Source organism: Microcaecilia unicolor, chromosome 1 (assembly GCF_901765095.1).
Source record: "Microcaecilia unicolor chromosome 1, aMicUni1.1, whole genome shotgun sequence".
NCBI classification, from domain to species: domain Eukaryota; kingdom Metazoa; phylum Chordata; class Amphibia; order Gymnophiona; family Siphonopidae; genus Microcaecilia; species Microcaecilia unicolor.
In genome coordinates this window covers 366083134-366098617 of record NC_044031.1, presented here as the reverse complement: position 1 = coordinate 366098617, position 15484 = coordinate 366083134, and the positions used below count along the sequence as shown (strand labels likewise).

Here is a 15484-nt window from a genome sequence, read left to right as displayed (position 1 = left end):
GCTTGTCCTCGGAGAAAGCGAATGCTACATACCTGTAGAAGGTATTCTCCGAGGACAGCAGGCTGATTGTTCTCACAAACCCGCCCGCCTCCCCTTTGGAGTTGTGTCTTCCCTTGTTTTGTCTTGCTACATATGGGACTGACGAACACGAGCCGGTTCGGGCGGGAAGACGGCCGCGCATGCGCGGTGCGCATCGGCGCACGAGGACTAGCAAAGGCCTTTGCTAGTCAAGTTTCTGATTGGAGGGGCTGCCGTGGACGTCACCCATCAGTGAGAATAATCAGCCTGCTGTCCTCGGAGAATACCTTCTACAGGTATGTAGCATTCGCTGTGTCTGGGTTTAATAAAGGTTTGGCAAGTTCCTGAAGGAAAAGTCCATAGTCTGCTATTGAGACAGATATGGGTAAGCCATTGCTTGCCCTGGGGGAATGTTGTTACTATTTGGGTTTCTGCCACATACTTGTCACCTGGATTGGCCACTGTTGGATACAGGATACAGGACTAGATGGACCATTGGTCTGACCCAGTATGGCTATTATATTCTTATGTAAACCTATAAAAATTAATCCCCATAAGTGTAATTTTGTAATAGGACTCTTAAGCTGTCAAGCCATGTATTTTTATAAAGGTGGCTTATGTGCCTTTATAAAATAGCTTACAATTTTATAAGCATATATTTGAGCGTGTGAAATACCATTATACATATTTAAATCATTTATATAATTGCCCCTACATGGGATTTGCTAGAATTAAAAATTTGAAATTGCAAAACTGTTATTTTACAGTAATGTGAGAGTCTTAGCTAAAACCTTTTGTTTTTCTTTTACAGATTGTGTCCCTTTCAGACCGTATAAACAGACAATCAAAAGCTCTCAAGTATTTGGTATGTGTACCATTGTTCTTTTAACAGAGTGGGTTGTATAAGATATTTTTTTCCAATCTGTGCCTACATACCACTATCTTGATCTCGAAGAGATTGCCCAATGCGATGTAGAGAATCTTCAGACAATCTGGTTGACTAGCATCATAGACTTTTGTTTTCTTTCCTCAGATGATGGCTTCTGCCTTATACCTGGCCAAATTGTTAAAGGAAAAGCATACCATCTGTTTTTTAGCAATATTTCAGAGTACAGAGTTCAGAGTACAATTGGTTCTTCCTTTAAAAAAAAAAAAAAAAAGCACGCAGTAAACACACATTTGTAAATGAACTTGATGAAAACCTTATCCCAAGCCAAGAAATATCCCTAGGCCTAGGATCAGTTGCTTGTCATGAACAGCTAGATAACAATTGACTGTCACCAGGCCAATTATAACTAGGCAGACTTATGCAATATCGTATTCCTGGGCACCTGCCAGGGTCAGCAAGCAAGCAAGGGTACCCTCTACCATTGGTATTACATTGATTTCCTGCCAACAGTCAGCCAGCGTTTCTTGGTATTGGGTTAATTGTCCAGCTGGACACTCACCAAAGTACCACCTTGAACACAGATTTTAATAGTTTAAAATACTTGATTTACTATCCATTTTGTCAGACAGGTCAGAGTGGTTTACAATAAAAATCAGATAGGAAAAAGTGCCAATTTAAAGAGGAAAGAACTCAGAAAACACCATCCAAGACAATGCTAACAAACTTCTACCTCGCCTCAAATACAGGCTGGCTGCCCCCCTCCCCCGAATGCAATCACTTAAGGGCACAATCAGGTAACCAATCGTAAAAATTTAGAAAAAAAAGTTTTCAATTTCACTGTGACTTGTTTTATAGGATCGTTCCTCCCAAATTCCCGACGATAACTGATTCCACAAGAGAGGGTCATAGCAAAAAAATCCACTCTCCCTAGTGCAAACCAATTTGTAAGGTTAGGCAGCCTGCCCATCAAGGGAACAACGCCAACAAATTCTTATCTAACAGGTAACATTAAATTCTCTTATCCAGGAGCCATGTATATGGAAAGTTTGACCTTGCCTTCCATAGGCCTAGTTGACAGAGAGTATTTGAATGAGCCCATACAAGAGGATAAAGTAGCATTAGCTATTACATGTAGCCCCATGATGAAAGCCCCCGGGCCAGGCAGATTTCATGCGGAATTTTATAAGCTAATGGGAGGAGAGGTGGTGCCTCCCCTTACTGGCCTTTTCAGTGGAGGTGGAGGCCATGTCATCATCATTGGACATAGCCCATATTATTGTTTTGCCTAAGCCAGGCTGGGATCCTACAATTCCTGAGTCTTACCACCCAATCTTGCTGCTAAATTACGAAGCTAAATTACTGGCAAAAATAATGGCCAATCGTCTGGCACGAGTTCTGCCTAGAATTGTTCATGAGGCGCAGGTGGGCTTTGTGCAAGGCCGATCAGTGGCAAAAAATATTCGGACAATACTTACTACTCTGGAATATAGACAACAGAGAGATCTGCAATCCCTACTTATAAGTTTTGACCCAGAAAAAGCTTTTGACAGGGTGCATTGGGATTTTATCTTCGCCTCTCTGCACGCTTATGGGTTTACGGGATGCTTCCTTTCAGTCATTAAAGCGTTGTACTCTGTGCCCAGGGCACAAGTGCTGGTGAATGGACAAGAATCGCAGGCTTTTCCGGTACTCAGGGGGACTCGGCAGGGGTGTCCATCGTTGCCGTTACTTTTTGTGTTGACGCTAGATCCCCTCATTAGGGATATTATGGCGAATCCAGAGGTTAGGGGTTTTCAAAAGGTTCTTTTCATTTTAAAGTGGCGGCGTTTGCAGATGACCTTTTGGTGCATTTGGCGAGTCTGAGGGAATCCCTTACAGCTTTAATAGAAGTGTTCCGAGAATATGAGGATTATGCTGGGTTTCGCCTTAACTTCGATAAATCAGAGTCTCTGCCATCCTCATCGCAGCTTCAAAAAGATTGGGGAGGGGTTTTTCCATTAAGATGGGCGGTGGATTCTTTTCAATATCTAGGCATTCGTTTAGCAATGGATGTTGCATCCCTGTACCGGCTTGATAGTGGGATTCTTATGGAAAGTACCAAACGACAGTTGGAGGAGGGGAGGGATCTTCCCTTATCCCTGTTGGGTCGGGTAAATCTGCTGAAGATGGTTCAGTTTCCATGCTGGTTATATGTTCTCCAGTCAATCCCACTTCGGATTGCAAAGAAGGATTTGAGGCCTATATTGGTTATTCAGTGGCTTTTGCTGAGCAAAGAAAAAAACGAAGATACGTTTGTCAGTTATGATGGATGACTGGAGGAGGGAGGGCATAGGTCTACCCAATTTGTAATAATATAATCGGGCATGCTTATTACGACACTTGGGAGACTGATTTGGTCAGACACAGATTTATCCACCAACAGATTTAGAGGGGCTATATTACGCTCCTTACACTTTTTTTTTCTTGGCTACACTTGTCGATATCACAAACGCCCGCTCACTTGAAAAGGAGTTTATTACTAAGGCCATTGCAAGAGATGTGGCGTCTCCTGGCTGGAAGACTGGGAACTAATCCCTCAATGTCTGATCAACTCACTATCAGGGGTAACGTGTCTTTTCACCCAGGCATGGATAATCCGATATTCGTTGAGTGGGAAAGACGAGGTATTTTGCTTCTGGAATATGTATTGGAAGGGGGGAGGGAGGGTTGATCCCTTATGAGAGGTTACAGGACCGAGTGGGGCAGCACTGGGGTAATCAATTTGCTTATGTGCAACTCGAGCATTATGTCTCATCCTTGGATGAGATGAAGTTGGGGATGCACTTGGGGGGAAAGGTCCGGGAGTTTTTTCATGAGGTCGAGATCCGAGACCTGTCTGTTTCGGGTCTCCATCAGGCCCTGATCAAGGGGATTCAAGACAAAGACTTTTCGTGGTTGAAAGCTAGATGGGAGGAGGATTTGGGGGTGTCATTGGGGGACTGGGATGTCGCTTCTACGTTAAGGGGAATTTTCTAGCTTTCCACAGAGGCGAGGCTAAGGGAATGTGGATATCGGGTAATACTCCGTGCTTATTGGACTAAAGCGCACCTTGTACACATGGTGAATAAGGGGGAGTTGAACTGCCCTAAATATAACCAACAGAGACAAACTTATTTTCATGCTATTTTGCAGTGTCCTAAAATAAAAACTTTTTGGGGTCGGATCTGGGGCTTTTTATCTTACATATTGGCCCGCAACATCCAAGGGACAGTGGAACAACTATTATTGGATTAGCCGGGCGCATTTCGGCCCCTAATTAGATATAGTACTCTCTTATGCCGTAAGTTTAGCTTGGTAACCAAAAAAGTAATTTTGCAATGTTGGACGCCTTCCGACCCTCCAGCATTTTGGCACTGGCGAAATCAGGTTCATATGCTGGCCAGCTGGGAGGCTAGAGGCTCCCATAAACGTAAACAAATTTTTTTTGAAGCTTTGGAATCCTTATTTGCAAATACTGAGTCCACAGGGTCGTAGCCTTCTATTTAATAACCTATAAATGGCTGACAATGGTAGGCTTTGTCTTGCAGAGTCACTCACTGGTGTAGGAATTGGGGAATTATAATGGGTTACTAAGATGGGTTGGTAGAAGGGGGGAAGGGTGTTCTATAGGGTGAATACTAGGGGAGGGATGGGGTTAGGGACATGTTATTAATATGGTCACAGGAGTGGAAGTGGGGTGGGGTGATCTGAAAGGGGGAAGGGGAGGTGGACCTATTAATATGATTGATAATACTTTGGGGTATGAGACCGGGGAGCTCATGGTTAAGGGGCTGGTTCTTGTTCATACTGGATTTTCTTGGTATGTGTTGTAATAGTCATTAATATATATAGTTGAACCTGATCAATCTGTAAGGGTGGGGTGGGGTAGGGAAGGGGGTAGGGCGGGGAGAAAACTGTTAAAAAACTTGGATAATAGCATTATTGTCTTGTTCATATTCAGTTTCATTAGACAGTGGTGTTTGCCACTTTTGCATTTTATGCCTATTATATGTTTAATTTTGCTGTTACCAATAAAATTGTTGAAACATAAATCATGTCTGTGGAATCATGTCAAAGGCACTGTTAAGATCTAAGTACACCACATGTAGTGCTCTCCCTTGATCCAACTCTCTGATTTGTCTAGCAAGACCTGTTCTATTGAACATGCTATCTCGGGTCCTGCAATCCATTGGATTCCAGAAACCTCACTAATCTCTGTTTCAGAAGCGTTTCCTTTGATTTACTTAGCACAGAGGTTAGACTAACTAGCCTGTATTCTCAGCCTCCTCTTTACTTCTGAATTTATGGAGAAGGGACCACATCTACCCTTCTATAGTCTTCTGGTACCACTCCTGACTCTAGAGAAGTATTGAAAAGATCAGCCAGGGTAGCTGCTAGAACTTAGTACTAAGTTCCTTCATTAAACTTGGATGCATGCCATCCAGCCCCATTGCTTTGTTCACCTTTAGTTTAAGTAGTTAAACAATTCTGGCATATCCTTATCAGCTTCTTCATATTCCTTCCTTTAATTTTTGAGTCTCAGAATGCAACTTTTAGACGTTCTGTCGAAAATGCCCCTCACAGCCTTCTTTTGCCCAAACCAGTACTCCTCTACCCTTGTAGGCGCAGCAAATCATGGTTGTAGAATCCATGCTAAGACTTGATATACCACCTTTCTGTGGTTTTTGCAACTACATTAAAAGAAGTTTACAGTTAATACATATTTTATACATATTATATATAGGTACTTATTTTGTACCTGGTGCAATGGAGGGTTAAATGACTTGCCCAGAGTCACAAGGAGCTGCAGTGGGACTCAAACCCAGTTCCCCAGGATCGAAGTCCGCTGCACTAACCACAGTAAGTCTAGGAAGCATATGATATTCACCATGACCTATAAAATCCTACACTCTGGAGTCCCTTCATATCTTTCATCATTGATTGTCCCCTGTACTCCTACAAGGACCCTTCAGTCGATGACTGCCTACCAATTGTCCATCCCATCTTTACTCTCCTCACAAACGCAATCTCTTCGATCATCATTCTTCTGGATAGCTCCTTCTGTTAGGAACTCCCTCCCCCCTAGCTCTTTCTGTGGAACAGACCTTTTGAAAGTTTAAAGCTACCCTTAAATCTTATTGGTTTGTATTGGTATATGGTGACCAATCGGGACAATAGGTGGTGCCACTGGTGGTAGTCTTAGCTGCGACCCTGTACTCCCTTTCCATTGTACCTTTAAGACATCTTGTTTCTTCTTCTCTAGCTTTCTCTGTTAATGACTGCTTTTCTATCCTGACTTGAATTGTAGTTCCTTTCTGTTTCTTCATTGATATTTTTGGTTGGAAACCACTTTGATGGATTTTGAAAGACGGTATATCAAGAGTATAATAAACATAAAAATCTGACACACAGGTCCCAAGATCCCAAAATCGTTATCTACTGATAAGAACCATGGATTGCCAAAGTATATAGAAAGCAGGTTTATTCAGTACAGCAACAAAGATGAAGTGCAAATATAAAGTTTAAACAGAAGTAAGAGTTTCTAGGACAGATTTATAAGTCCCTAACACTATCTCCTAGGATAATAAAATGTACAGAAGTTCAACTTTTAAGTTTATTAATATTTACTACCCTGCCTTATGGACATACCATCTAGGCAGCTTACAATCTAATAAAGATCAAAGTAGAAATAAAGTTTCAGACAAGACAGACAGTGTGGCGAAGGGGGCAGAACGCCAATTTTGATAGGAAAGAGAGAAGGGTGGAAACAGAAGGTAAGCTCCGCTATTTTCCAGGGGAACCTGCCCGGACACACAGTACATATATGGGATTAGCAAAATGCATTATTGAAAGATGTTTTAAGGTCAATTTTGAATTGGATAGGGGATGTTTGTAATCGCAGTCAAGGAGGTAATTAATTCTATAGATGAGGCCCTTATATAGAAAATACGGATGCTCTGGTGTTCTCTGTAACTGGGCACGATCAATCAGTTTTGATTGAGGGATCTGAGAGTCAGATGATGTCAACATGCGTTCCCTATTGGCAAAAGCTAACAGTAAACCCAGCTGCAGTAGTGATCACAGAACTTAAACTTACGCAGCCTTAGTCTCTTGGTAGTCATCTCTTGAGTGATATCTGGAACAACAGGGCTGATGATGCAGGAGGTAGTGCTCTCACTGATGATCTATTGATGTTGTATTTGTCATCATCTGTGCAGTAGCTGCTGTATAGCAGTTGTTCTGGTTGTATATATGTTCCTTTGTCTCTGTGGATTCATTTTTTTTATATAATTTCTTATATACAATGTCCTTCACTTCATGATATCATCATGATAGGTAATAGGCCTGTGCCTTTTTGTTGTGGCTAGGCCTAACTACAAAAATGTCTCTTATGTTTTCATCGGATATCTCCCCAATACTTGGGGCACCAAGGAGTCTGGGGCTGCAAGAACAATAGTCCTTGTTCAAGATTATCTACGTACATACCTTCAAAGTGAGTCAGATGAGTCGCCGGATAGACAATTCCTCACGGTCCAGCCATTATCTTTATCAGATGCAAGGCAGGGCACAAGTCTTTTAGCACAGAGCATCCATGTGACGACATAAGCCAGCACCACATGGTCAAGTTAAGGACTGTAATACACTGTTTATATTATAGCAGGAGGCTGTATTCCCTATAGACCCAATCTTGGAGAGGATCCTAAAGTTCCTCCACCCCCCAAAAAATATATATATTTTCATCTCCACAGGGCCCTCTTCCAGATGTTGTTACAGAGTAGGAAGCCCCTGATATGATGCTTAAGGTTATTAAGTTCATGGGCAGGCTATATTCCCTGCTTTGGGAGAACTTGGACAAGCTCTTGGCTCTTCCTAAGGTAAGCATCTTGCTATCCACAGTAACAGCAAAGACCACCTTCCCCATTGAAGGAGACACACAACAGGAAAGTGGAGCAGCTGCTTATGTGGGCTTTTTGTTTCCTCCACTTTAGGAGTCCAAGTGACAATGTGAGCAGTTATGTGACGAGAGCCCTTGTGCACCGGGTTCAGCAGCCCCTAGCTTTTTTCAGGGCGATGAGGGTTGAGTCAGGTGGAGCCTTTTTGGTAGATATCCTTTATAACCTTATTAGGATTTTAGCTCGCTCCATTGCTGTGATACTAGTGACCCAGCACTGGTTGTAGCTGTGGAATTGGTCCACAGATATGGTGTCAGACTCATCTTTTTTGTTCTGTAAGGACTTAGAAGTTAATTATGGATCTGAAGGAGTCTAGCCCTCAGCATCTGCTGGAGGACAGGGCACACCCTGTCTAGGTTTCAGGTTAAATACTGGGGCTGTTAGCGTCAAGGCTAAATGATTACCTTTTGGCGGCAGGGACAAACTTCTAAAGGAGTCAACCCTTTTGAGGAGCAAGGAGGTGTAGGGATGGTGGACCTTCTTCTTCCATCTCCACTATTAAAAGTTACCAGCTTGTATTCTTCACTCCTTTCAACAAAAGCTCCTGGTTATATCTTCTTTATATAACGTGGTAGCCTCAAACCTTTGGAATTGTTTACCCCTTGATATTCATTTAGAGACTTCACACAGATTTTCATACCTGTTTTAAATTCTCTATCATTTTGTCCAAGCTTTCCCAGATTGTTTTTTGTTGATTTTGGGTATCAGCGACATGTCTTGTCTTGTACAAATGTTTTACAGACCCACCTAATATGCTTTGTTATTATTACTATTATTGTAAGAATTTGTTAGTATTTACTATTATAACCTAAGCCTCCTTTTGTTTTAACTTTATTTTCTGTTCTTTACTGTTAGCATTTTTAGCTGTAACTTACTTAGGTATACTATTGATTTAGCAGCATATCAAAGTTGAAATGTGAAAAACATGTGAAATTTGCTCTGAGTGTGCCAATACCAGATATGATTGATGTGGTAGGGTTTCCAGGTTTATGGATATCTTAGATGTGACTGTACTTGCTTTTGAAATATCTTGATAAGATTTTTAGGTGTTTTGTTTAATCCTGTGTGGGTTCCTCAATCAGTTTCCTATGGTATGTACTGTTCGAGAGCAATCTGTGCCATTTACAGAGCAACCTTTGTTTGCAGGCTTGATGATAATGTTTTGATTATTCTATAGGGTATTTAAGGCAGCTCTTTGTAATGAAGAGAGGTTGTACAGAATTTTCTTTTGTTTGCTGGAACATTGTGTTTCACCCTCTCCCTCTCCCCCCCCCCCCCCCCCCACAACTTGACACCAGTGCCCTAAATTTAAAAAAAAATCCCAGTAGTCTAGTAGTCCAGCTTCCCTCCAAACCTGCTCTCCAACATTAAACATCCCTGGTGATCTAGTGCCTGCTCTGTCTGCCATATAAGGGAATTTTTCCCTTATATGGCAGATTGTCTGCCCATTGTATCTCAGGATGCATTGTGTAGAGCTAGGCTCCGCCATTTTTGAAGATAGTGGCACCCAAGGCAGGAGCAAGTGGGCATTTCTCCTGCCTCATGTAATATATGGGATTTGGGGGAGCCTGGGTGAGGGTCTAGGGAATGAGCAGACCCACCAAACACCAGGGACATTTTGTAAAAGCCAATTTTGAAGTAGAGTCAGGAGGTGAGAGGGAGGGAAGGTTGCTACTAGACACCAGGGAGTTTTTCTTTTCCAGGGATTTGGGTGGGAGATAGGCTAGGGGGACAATTTGGCAGGCATTGGTTTGGGTGGGGGGGATTCAAAATTCAGATGGCCTGCTTTTGGCCCATGGCATGTCGGGGTTCAAATGTTAGCCTTCCTGTCACTGCCTGAGCCAGTCACCACCCAGACACTGACAGGAAAAGTGACATTTAGCAGTCAGCTGCAGATTACTGTTGTGATTTTAACATGACAGTAATTTGCATGTTCATTGCGTATAGCATGCCATGTTATTTAGGGAGTGCTAATTTTGCAGTAGAGCTGGATGCTGAGCCAGCTCTACTTTGAGCTTTTCTGCATATGAATCACTCTATGTAGTTGTCTAAATTGTTGGCCCATCTTGTTGGGTGAAATACATATTCTTTTCTTTAAAACTGTATCAATTGTGGAAATGTGTTTTTAGGTGGAGTTTCCTAAAATAATAATCTTGATCTACTTTAGTTGCATTTAATCTAGTTTTATGTTTCAGTATTCTTATTTTAACTTGTTTTATGTGTGCAGTTCTTACTATGGGGCTCATCTTCAAACACTTAGACTTTAAAAATATGCCTCATCGTATGTTACTTTGTAACCCACCTAGAATAATAAGATAGTGTGGGCTATACATTTTTTAAAATAATTTATTGAAAGGGCAAATGAAAGTCCTTCAGACAGTACTGAGATCTCATGCTGTGATAATTAGAGAGGTTTGTTGTCCCCATTTGATATACACTTCCATCAATGAAATGTTTGAATTTTTATTTTCTTCAGATGAATTGAAAAGTGTGTACACGCTTAGGTGTGCTTCTTTAGATGTTGGTGCTAATGATCCAGGATGAGATGTTGTTCTCTCATTGACTGGAGGCGAGAACTCATTTTTCTTTACTTCTTTTGGATACCAAAGTTTTTTTTGTTTGTTTTGGGGTTTTTTTTTGCTTGGATTCTTTGTAGTCTGTTCTTCTTCTGGTTCATAAGGTAAGGGCACTGTATTTCTTAGGTAGGCTCTCAAATCCGATGAGGAGGTGGTCTTGCAGATGGTTGCACCAGGACTTGAGTCTTTATAAATAAAAATCTCTTTTGCGTAGGGGTGGCAACAAGGTCCTCTCTCCTGCCTACTTGGTCCAGGCAACTTCCCCCTCTTCCACATTCCTCTCAAACTTTGGTCTCTGTTGCAGCTCCTCCAGCGCAGCTGCCACAGTGCTAGCAACAAAAGGGCCAGTTAAGGGGCCAGGGAGCCTTGGGGTTCAGGCACTCTGCAAGGCTCTGCCAGCCCTGTCCCCTGTGATGCACACTTCCTGCTATTGTGGGGGCATCAGAACACAAAGGCTCTTTGGCTCCTTAACCTAGTCCTTTTGTTGCTAGCACTATGGTAGCTGCATTGGAGGAACTGAAGCAGGGACCAAGATTTGAGGTAATATGGAAGAGGAGAAAATGGTTTGAGGGAGAGATATTGGGCCATGATGGGGGAAAGAGGGGGGATACTGGACCATGGGGGTGGAGGAGACGAGGGGGGGAATAGTAGACCCAGTGGGGTGAGGAAGAAATCTGAAACCCAGAATGAGGGAGAAATTCAAGACCCCCCCCCCCCCAAGGTAAAGAGGAGTGAGGGGAATAAGGAGGTAAAGATAAGAAAGGGACTGGAGGTGGAAAGGCAGGAGTGGCAGGGAAGGCACAAGGGTTGGTGAAGAGATAGGAGGCAGCGGTAGATGAGGCTGAAGCAGGAATGAGTACAGAGGATGGAAATGAGGAACTGGAAAGTGAATGAAAGACAGGGAATAGGAAGCTTGGGAATGAAGGACTAGAGAGGTATGTGTGGGAGAGCTGGTATATAAGTGAAAGGTAGGAAGAAGACGAATAAAATCTTAACTATAGGTAGATCACAAGATAGGTGAGAGATATAGAGAAAAAGAAATTTAAAAAATCAATGTCAGAGATAGGTTTACGGGAGGAAGGGAAGAAGATAGTTAAGAAACAGAAAATGGAAGTGAGATCCTGGAAAAGGACTTAAGAGAAAGTCAGTCAAAGGAAATGATAGAAAGACCAAGATGAAACCCAACTGGAGAAACAAAATGGTCAGACAGCAAAGGTACAAAAATTATTTTCAATTTTTAGAGTGTGAAATGTGTAGGTTTGGAAAATGTGCTTCCTTGTCATCAAGCAGATGAAGCCATTACGTATGGGTTGTGTCCATCAACCAGCAGGGAGAGATAGAGAGCACTCAAATTTTCACAGTGCCTCATGGCCAGTCAGCTCCACTGCCTCTTCAGTATTCTCTATCTCCCCAAGCAGGGTGGCTGCAGCTTCTTTGAGCTCCATCAAAAATCTGCCTGGGGGTGACTCCTGGCTTGCCAGTTGTTAGCCGGGGTGTTAGAGGCTATAGCAGCTTCACTTTGAAGGCACATAGGTTAGCCCTTTCCCTGCCTTACCCATGCCCCCGTGGATGTGGACATATTAGCTTGCTTTTTCCTGTCCTTTCCCACTCAGTGGATGCAGGCACATTGGTTCGCCTTTCCCTGCCTTTCCCACTCATCTGAGCCTCCGGAGTTCTTATTACCTCTGCTTTCCTCACAGCGTTAAAAAAAAAAAAAAAATGGAACAGAGGTTTTCCTTTGATTCTTCTATGGGACCGGAGCTGTGATACTCAGTCCGGTGAGGTAAGAGTGTTTTCTAACTCCTCCGGGGTGGGCCCGCGATTGGGGCGTTTTTGGCGTGAAACCGCCATTTTGAATTTTCCCGCTGTTTTCGGCGATGACTGCAGAGAATGTAAAGCGCTGTTCCCAGTGTGGCAAGCGCAAATCAGCAGCGGGGCTCTGTAAATCGTGCTGTACAGGTGTAAGAGCCAGCCCGAGCATGGCGAGCGATGATTCTTCCCGCTCAGAGCTGGCAGCGGACGCCATTTTGAATTCTCCGCATGGCGCGGCCTCAGTAGAGATGGAGAGCCCTGAGCCCGGGGGGGGGGGGGGGGACCTCAAATTGAGGCTATTCAGGGAGCGGCTAGCCCCGGACGGGATCTGGGTGCCCAGGGCGAGTTTTTCTCCCCTGATTTTGTGTTGTTATTGCATAAAGTATACATGCTGAAAAGAGCTCTCCCTCAAGGGTCGTCTGAGGCCCCTTCTATTGTCCCCCCCCCCCCCCTCCGGTGGATTCTGGCCTAGGACTGCCCGCTGAGGCTATTTTCCATGAATTGGCATAAAGAAAAGCGTAGAAGGGCTAATTCCCCTTCAGATAGTGGTGCACCTCCTCCCCCCCCCCCCCCCCCCCCCCCCCCCGTGGTCGGGCTGTGAGGATTCAGAGAGTTCTGGCAGGCCTTCGTGGTCTGAGGAGCCAGAGTCAGGTGCAGAATTACCACAGGATCTGGATGATCCCTCCGCGGTGAGGATTTTCCACCGTGATGAGCCGCCAGTGCTTATTTCAGATGCCCTAAAGGTCCTTTCTATTGAAGAGCCTGACAGTGGCACGGCCTCCTCTGTGAATCCTAGGATGGCTAGTACCAAAAAGCCTGCTCGAGCCTTTCCTTTGCATGACTCCATCCACAAGCTTATTTCCGCTCAGTGGGCTGACCCCGAGGGACCTTTGAAAGTTTCCAGGGCTATGGGGCAATTATACCCTCTGCGTGAGGAGCATTTGGCTCGCTTTGCAATGCCTAAAATAGATGCCCTAGTCACTGCGGTGACAAAGAGAACTACCCTCCCTATGGAAGGAGGAGTTGCCCTGAAGGATATACAAGACCGTAGGCTGGAAGCAGCACTTAAACGGTCCTTTGAAATTGCAGGTCTTACTGTTCAGGCGTCTGCATGCAGTTGTTATGCTGCTAGAGCCTGCCTGGCATGGTTGCAACAGGCAGTGGAACAGCCCGGAGATGGAGCGGAGCCCTTCTCGGATGTGGCTCCGCGGCTGGACTCGGCCTTGTCCTTTTTGGCTGATGGCCTTTATGATATTGTCAGAGCTTCGGCTAAACAAATGGCAGTAGCAGTGGCGGCTCGCCGTCTTATTTGGCTACGACATTGGGCAGCGGACATGGCCTCTAAGCAAAGGTTGGTGAAGTTGCCCTTTCAAGACCTTCTCCTATTTGGTGAGGAGTTGGAAAAAAAATTGTTAAAGGCCTGGGAGATCCTAAACCCCAGCGCTTGCCCGAAGGTAAGCCGAGGCCTTCCTCCAAGGGCCAGGCGGTCCACTCCTCTTATAGACCTCGCTTCCGTGAAGCTAGAAGGTACCGCCCGGGGCGTTCTGCTGGGTTCACTTCTCGTGCCCGTTTTTCAGCAGAGGAACTGCTTTCGCTCGGACAAGCGTTCCGCAGCCACCGGCTCTAGGCCTGGAGTTCAGGGGCGACCCTCTCAATGATGGTGCGCCGGCCCCCTCCTCAATTCTTGTCATCGGTGGACGTCTTTCCCTCTTTGCCGAGGAGTGGGCCAATATTTCCTCAGATCAGTGGGTTCTGGACCTGATCAGAGATGGCTACAGAATAGAATTCAACGCCCCTGTAAGAGACGTGTTTGTGGAGTCCCGATGCGGTTCTGCCGCCAAACGGGCGGCGGTAGAGGAGACTTTGCAAGGTCTGATTCAGTTAGGGGCCGTGTCCCCGGTACCTCCCGCCGAACACGGCTACGGCCGATACTCCATCTAATTTGTGGTGCCGCGAAAAGGTGGGTCTTTTTGCCCTATTCTGGACTTAAAAGAATTAAACAAGTCCCTGAGAGTGCGGCATTTCCACATGGAAACCCTGTGCTCCGTCATTGCTGCGGTACAGCCAGGAGAGTTTCTCACATCTCTAGACCTGAAAGAAGCTTACTTGCACATACCAATTTGGCCCCCGCACCAGAAGTTTCTGAGGTTTGCGGTGTTGGGAAAACATTTCCAGTTCCGGGCCTTGCCTTTTGGCCTCGCCACAGCTCCCCAAACCTTTTCGAAGGTAATGGTGGTAGTAGCTGCTTTGCTCAGGCGAGACGGTATCAGGGTTCACCCGTACCTAGACGACTGGCTCATCAGAGCAGACTGTGTAAGAGAGCTATCAAGCTACAGCCAGAGTGGTCTCAGTACTTCAGTCTCTAGGCTGGGTCATCAATATGGCCAAAGGTCACCTGACCCCCTCGCAATCTCTAGAATATTTGGGGGCCAGGTTCGACACAGACTCGGGCTATGTATACCTACCCGAGCTAAGGCGGTGCAAGCTTCAGAATCAGGTCCGACTGCTCCTGAGGATGCCCCACCCGCGAGCTTGGGACATTGTCCAGCTGCTGGGATCGATGACAGCCACATTGGAAGTGGTGCCCTGGGCGAGAGCGCACCTGAGGACCTCTACAGTATTCCCTACTTCTAAGATGGTCTCCAGTTTCTCAGGATTATCATTGCAGACTTTCTTGGCTCCCTACTGCCCGACTCAGCATGGAGTGGTGGCTCTCAGACAGCATGCTGCGGCGAGGAATGCCGCTGGCGGTTCCCGATTGGTGTCTAGTAGTGACAGATGCCAGCCTGAAGGGCTGGGGCGCACATTGCAAGGGGAAGCATGCCCAGAGTCTATGGACACCCGAGGAGTCGGAGTGGTCCATCAACCGCCTGGAGTTGAAAGCGGTGTTTCAGGCGCTTCTGGCCTTTCAAGGTGACCCTGGAAGGATTGGCTGTCAGAGTGATGTCGGACAACATGACAGCAGTGGCCTACATAAATCGACAAGGTGGCACTCAGTGCAGAGCACTGGCCGCGCAGGCCGAACAGATTTGCCACTGGGCCGAGCTGCATCTTCAGTTTCTGTCGGCAGCTCACATTGCAGGTCAGAGCAACGTGCAAACCGATTATCTAAGCAGGCATCAGATCGATCTAGCAGAATGGGAACTAGCTGACGAAGTATTCCTGCAGAAATGGGGCAAGCCCATGATGGATCTTATGGCAACAAGTTCAAATGCCAA

At 45.2% G+C, this 15484-nt stretch overlaps 1 protein-coding gene across 2 annotated transcripts in view; it reads left to right on the top strand.

Moving 5' to 3' along the window:
* Nucleotides 1–15484, top strand: part of LOC115474405 (uncharacterized protein DDB_G0271670-like) — a 655547-nt gene that overhangs the window by 478213 nt on the left and 161850 nt on the right. For both annotated transcript variants that reach the window (XM_030209864.1, XM_030209856.1), the window contains exon 14: nt 830–883. In XM_030209864.1, coding sequence (XP_030065724.1) covers nt 830–883 — 54 coding nt within the window. The remainder of the gene's footprint in view (nt 1–829; nt 884–15484) is intronic.